General features: G+C 45.8%; 1 protein-coding gene across 2 annotated transcripts in view; it reads right to left on the bottom strand.

The window, feature by feature from the left end:
* Nucleotides 1–373: 373 nt before the first annotated feature.
* LOC110499701 (prickle-like protein 1) overlaps nt 374–6000 on the bottom strand; it is a 55320-nt gene continuing 49693 nt past the window's right edge. For both annotated transcript variants that reach the window (XM_036945220.1, XM_036945219.1), the window contains exons 5-8: nt 5526–5729; nt 3584–3770; nt 2463–3404; nt 374–2193 (exon numbers count right to left, since the gene is read on the bottom strand). In XM_036945220.1, coding sequence (XP_036801115.1) covers nt 1268–2193; nt 2463–3404; nt 3584–3770; nt 5526–5729 — 2259 coding nt within the window. In that variant the 3' untranslated portion in view covers nt 374–1267. The remainder of the gene's footprint in view (nt 2194–2462; nt 3405–3583; nt 3771–5525; nt 5730–6000) is intronic.

Raw genomic sequence — 6000 nt, 5'->3', positions numbered from 1 at the left:
TCACCACCAGTGCTAATTTTCTCTGGCTGGGAGAAGAAGAAAAACACTTTCTAAACGTCAGATGCTCAACTCAACTTTCTATATGTGGAACTGACACGTCTTTGATGATTTGTGGTTTAAAACGATTTTTGAGTGTAACAATAATAAAGATGGTTTTTATTATGTAAACGGTCTAGTAGACGGTGTAGTATCTACCATTCACGTATCAGGTTTGGTGCCATCCGATGATACTGTGTGGGTCAGTGTTTGGTTTAGGTGCACTGCTGAAACACCAAGTTATTTGCATTATATATTTGAATATTTACTATGTCTAAAAACGCTATCAAATCAGTTATTCTAGTACATACAAAAAACTGAAACATTTTCTGAAACGTTTGGTAAGAATATTTATTAAAAGCTTCTTTACATCACATAACAGTTAAGTATTCATAGTACAATGACTTGCGCTGTATAAAGGGCATGTATGGAGAAGAGCACTGTAATGTAACTGAATCTGGACAGGTTGGTTTTACGTTGTATTTTACACCCTGAGGGACAAGCGTGTTAGAGAATTAACATTGGAATACAGCGAAGACTCAGGGTATCACTTTGAAGTTGAGATGTTTAAGAGCAACTTCATGTAAATTGTTACCAGAAACCAGATATTATGGCATTTTGATTTGAGTAAGCAGATGGTTTGTATTCTGGCAATAGTTGGTTTGTTTTTTGTAAAGCCTTGATTGGTTGACAAGTGATGCGTGCAAAATAGCTCTGCTTGTTACTACGACAACAGCTTGTCCCGCCTCCCTACGCCAACTTTGTTTACATCAAAACCAGAAAAATCTTAGTTAAAACTCAGGGATATAAAAATACCAGTATTAACATTTTAACTTAATATACACATTCATATTTTGTACTATTAAATAATTATGTTGGTTAGTCCCTAGAAGTCTACTTTACTAACTATTCCTTTCCCTGTCAGCAATAACAATAGTGCATAATTGCCATTTAATGCACACAATGGTGTTGCTGGAATACTTTCAATGGTTTATCATACAATGTAAAAACAAAAAAAGTGTTTTTTGATGGATTTTATAAAAAGAAAAGGAGAAAATGTCTTTTTTTTTTTTTAGGTCTTCTGGCATGGTTTGAGTTTTAGACATGACCCATAATAAGAAGTCCAATAATATGGACAATGTTTTGTCCAGCAAGTCCAACTACAAAGAACTGGTCTCACCTGTCCACAAATGATTAGTGCTGGAAGTAAAACAGAGAATGTACATCTAGATTATGAAATGATGCAGTTCTTGCCTCTGTGACCCTTCTTTCTGGATTTAGTCCGTGAATCATTGGGCGACATGGCCGTAACGCGTGTTGGGAAGTCCTCAGTGTAGTATTGATACCTGCTAGGAACCCTGGGCTGGGGAATGAGCTGCCCCAGGAAGTAGCCTTCCTCCTCAGAGTCTGAGGAAGAGGAGGAGCAGGTGGAGCACCAGTCTTCCTCGTCAGCGTACAGGCCACCCAGGAAGCGGTCGCGATCCCGGTCACCCCGAGCCTGGAGGGAGTAGTCTGAAGTGGTGTGGGGATAGGTTGGTGGCCTGTGAGCACCAGGGCCAGGTTGGTTGAAGAGGGCCGCGTGGTGTTCCTGAAGGGAACTCAGACCATGTCCCTCGTAGGGCCTCTGCACCCGTTCCTTAGGCAGGAGGTTAAGAGCGTTGTCCGAGCGGGTTCTACGGTTGTGGTGGCGGCCGTGGTGGTGCCGGTGTGGCCTTTCGGGGTCCTCGTGGTGGTACACCCTCCGACGCGTCCTCTCACTCTGAGGAGGCTGACGCACCGCCAGGTTCTGGCAAGACCCGTTATCCACCGTGTCCTCAGAGAACTTGACCATCTGCTGGCCAGGTGGCCGTGTGGACTGGGACCTGCTCCTCCTCAACACTGGCAGCTGAAGGTGAGGTGGTGGAACCTCCTGTTTAGGAGGGAGGGGTGGGAGGGGCAAAGACACCGGGCCCTGTACCCTCTGCGCCCCCCTCCGCACCTCCTCTTCCTCCTGGTCTGCTGCCCCCTCCTGGTGATCCAGAGAGTTGGTGCTGCGGTGGAGCATGGAGGAGTTGAGGGTGCCCATGAGGCTCATCTTCTCACAGTCTTCTGGGTCCAGCAGGTTGTGGAGAGAGTAGAGGATCTGACCCTCCTTACTGTCTCCATCCGCTGACGCACCTGGGAGGACAGGACAATATAAAGCTGTGTTACTCGACAGAAGCAGGAAAACAAGAGTTATTTACTGTAGCTAATTACTGTAGTTATTTACTGTAGCTATTTTGTTAAATGGCTTTTCATACTATCTTTTCCTGTTCCATGTAAATCTCCATTATTAGACTGGAATGAATAACTGATCGCCGACTGCCTTTACCAGACTACTTTCACCAGAAGTTCACCAAACACTGTTTTACAGTGAACAAAGAAGCACATGTGATATGAACTCTTACCAGTGATGTTAGAGAGGGCTAGAGAGTCCATGGAGTCTCCGACACTGTGCTCAGTCTTCCTCAGCTCGTCTGTGATACACTCCAGAGAGTCTTCACACCACTGCCTGGGGTCCAGCATCCATAACCCTGCTCCCCCAGCGCTAACCCTCTGGTCCATCAGCCCCTGGTCCAGCTCCAGATCATGGATCTTTCTGGCACTAGCAGGGCCCGGATGGCTTCCGTAAGCCGAATCCCCAAGCCCGTCTTGGGACTGTGCCCAGTACATCTCAGGCAGGTGCTTCTTACTGACCAGCCCATCCTGGGACTGGGCCCAGTACATCTCAGGCAGGTGGCTCTGGTTTGTGGGACTGGTGGTGGTGGAGGCTGGTTTAGTCTCAGGCTTCAGCCAGGGTTCGGCTGACCTACTGGTGCCGGGTTCCTCTGAAGGCTGCGTCTGGAACACCCCGGCGCGGTCCCCGAACTTGAGCAGGAGCTGTGTCATGTAGTCCTCGTGTTCGGCCCACTCCTCTGGATCCTCCGGAGCGTCCTCTCGGCCCCTCCAGGTGTGCTCCTCAGTGAAGCCCATGTGGGACAGCTTTTGACCCACAATATCCATTTCTCTGTCCCCTCTATCTCCATATAGACTAGGAGTCTTGTTATAGTCAGCCACTGCAACCGGGTTGAAGAGCTGGGACTGCCTCCACTGTTCAGCCACCGGGTGGCTGCTCTTGCCCATGTGACTCTGGCGGGATTCACGAGAGCCGGCGGACTGGAAGACCGAGTCGGAGGAGTCTGAGGCGTAGACGTCCTCTCCCAGGCTGCAGGCCTTGGAGCAGTAGATACGGCCCTGCTTGGGAAGGAAGGGACAGCCCAGCAGGGAGCTCTTACACTGGGCACAGCAGAAACACGTGTCTGTAGCGTGCCAGTGGACACCCTCGTAGGTCATCTGGGCATGGTCCACTCCTGGTGGAGGCAAGAAGGGAGGGAGAGAGGAATGGAGGGAAGAGAGGAAGAGGTGGTGAATGTAGAGCAACATCTTTAAAAGGCTTCAGCAACAGGCTACACATTATGTCAACAACTCTTTATTTATTCCAGTAATCAGGCATAGATTGACCACATATGAACCAGAGATATTGACTCACCTATATTCTCCCCGCAGGCTTCACAGTACTCTGCGTACAGAGACTCGAAGCAGCCGCAGCAGTAGGGGCGGCCATCTTTCATGATGTATCGCTGACCGCCGAGCACCGTCTCACACTCGAAACAGGCAAAGTGCTTCATGTGCCAGTGACGCCCCTCGGCCTCCGTGCACTCATCAGAAAAAATAATCTGGGGGGGGATAAACAGACATGTTTAAATACTGTCTGCTACTTATAGAATAATTAGGAAACAGACAAACACAAGATGAATTCAACTTCAGTTACTAAATGTGCAATAAGTTTATTGGTCATGTCATGACGTTGGCCTGTGGGTAAGGTTTATGACCCCCCCCCCCCCCCCCCCCCACCATGAACACCTTTCTCCCTTCCCTCTCTCTTGACTCTATAGAGGGACTCTTGAATAGCCTTTGTTAAACAGAGATTCTGGGAACATCAGAAGGTGGGGGGAAATGAACCATATTTTGGTAATCCAACCAGTTGAACATATGCGTTGGTACTTAATGAATATGATGTCAGTTCGGTTGTCATCTGAGACATTCTCATCAATGATAGGATGACATAAACGATACAGTGGAAAGTCTACACATTATAGTTATCAGATTCACATGGAATTGTTGTGCAATTTAAATGTTTAAATATGAAATTATTGGTGAAAAGATTAAATGCAATTTTAGCTTCCAAATGAGAGATTTGGGTTTTCATAAGGTTAGGGCTCTGCTCAATCAGTGGCCCGCCCCTGTAAAGAGACATGGGCTATAAACTATGAAACACACCCTTCTCCCTCCACTGTATAAAAGCCCTTGACGAAAATGTAACCTCCTGTTCCGGGTACATTAGGATGAAGGTCCGATGTCAGAAGGGTTCAGATAATAACTACAGAACGAAGCCAACCTCAGCGTGAGCTTTGGTTGCGAATGGTTATTCACTACAGAAGTGATACCTCCTAGCCGTTGAGTTAGCAACAGCAGCTGCAAACGTGGGCTAGGAAAGAACAGACAGAGTATCCCATCTACTACAAAACGACGGTACCATAACGTATCCAATTTACCACCAGAAACATTCTTCAAAGGACTCTGTTGGGCAACACGTCCTTCCATCTACCACCTACCTACCGAAGTGCAGCTCAGAGTAAATATTTATTGCATTTTCCTTTTCCAAATGGGCGGTAATTTAGAATGCATAAGATTCTGTCTTTACGATAGAGTAGCTGCCTACGGCCCGATAGAGACATCGCTTCTCCCTTTGTTCTTCAGTCTTCCTGCTCTTTCACTCAAACCCAGTCCCCTTTTCTTTGGGTAACCAGCTGTCATATCTGTTCCGTCCGCAAGGGGCATTTTCCTTTATGACATCATTTGTAATCAAGGTATGACTCCTTCTGTGTATATTTAATTCTGTGTGATTAGTTAGGTATTTAGTAAATAAATAATTAAACCCAATTTTGTATTGCTGATTCAACTTGTTAGCCAGGGTTCGTGAAGATAACCAAGAATTTACAACTTTCAAATGAGACTGAAATAGGATTAATATTGACTGCTATTGATATAAAATATTTAAGAGTCTTTAAGAGTTTATTCGGAAGATAACAGCTCTATAAATATTATTTTGTGGTGCCCCGATTTTCTAGTTAATTACATTTACCTGATTAGCTCAATCAGGTAATTTTAATTACAGAGAAAGGATTTTATAGAATAGCATGTCGTATCACTTAATCCGGCATAGCCAAAGACACGACAGTCACATCGCTTCAGTAGGCTACTGTCTATCTCCAGTGTTTAATGAGCAGACTGACTAAAGCCTAACTACTGTACTGTATGTTGAAAAAAAAAGTCTGCTATTGTTTCAAGCCAACACTTCAATGTTTCATGTCTGCAATGAGTTAACCTCATCACAGGTTATGGATCACACACACACACAGTGATCTCACCTCATCGCAGGCTGAGCATCGTGGTTTCAGCAGCTCAGCGTGGTGTCGTCCACAGTGGATCTTTCCATCCTGGTGGAAGTAGATAAGGTCTACCAGCAGCTCCTGACACGTGGCGCACGCAAAGCATGCTGGGTGCCAGCACGGCCCCGGACCCGCCCGCGATGCAAAGATGGCCATCTCTCCTCCACTAATGCCCTCACCACACTGTGGATAAAACAACATGTTTTAAACGATGGGTCCTCAGTCCACACAAAACACCAAGGAATGAGTCAATTGTTATGGTGTTTGTGTCCTTGTGTCTGTGTTGTTTTGTTCTGTACATGTTTAAGTAAAACCAAACAATATAATATAGTCTCATCCCTTCAGATTGTATGATTCCAGAAAGCTCACCAGAGCATGTCTGAACGTACAGTCATCAGTCTTTAAATAACTACTGCCAGACCTGGGTTCAAATACTATTAGAAATCTTTCAAAT

The sequence above is a fragment of the Oncorhynchus mykiss genome, chromosome 15 (genome assembly GCF_013265735.2).
Source record: "Oncorhynchus mykiss isolate Arlee chromosome 15, USDA_OmykA_1.1, whole genome shotgun sequence".
Taxonomy (NCBI): domain Eukaryota; kingdom Metazoa; phylum Chordata; class Actinopteri; order Salmoniformes; family Salmonidae; genus Oncorhynchus; species Oncorhynchus mykiss.
This window is presented reverse-complemented; position numbering and strand designations above follow the sequence as displayed.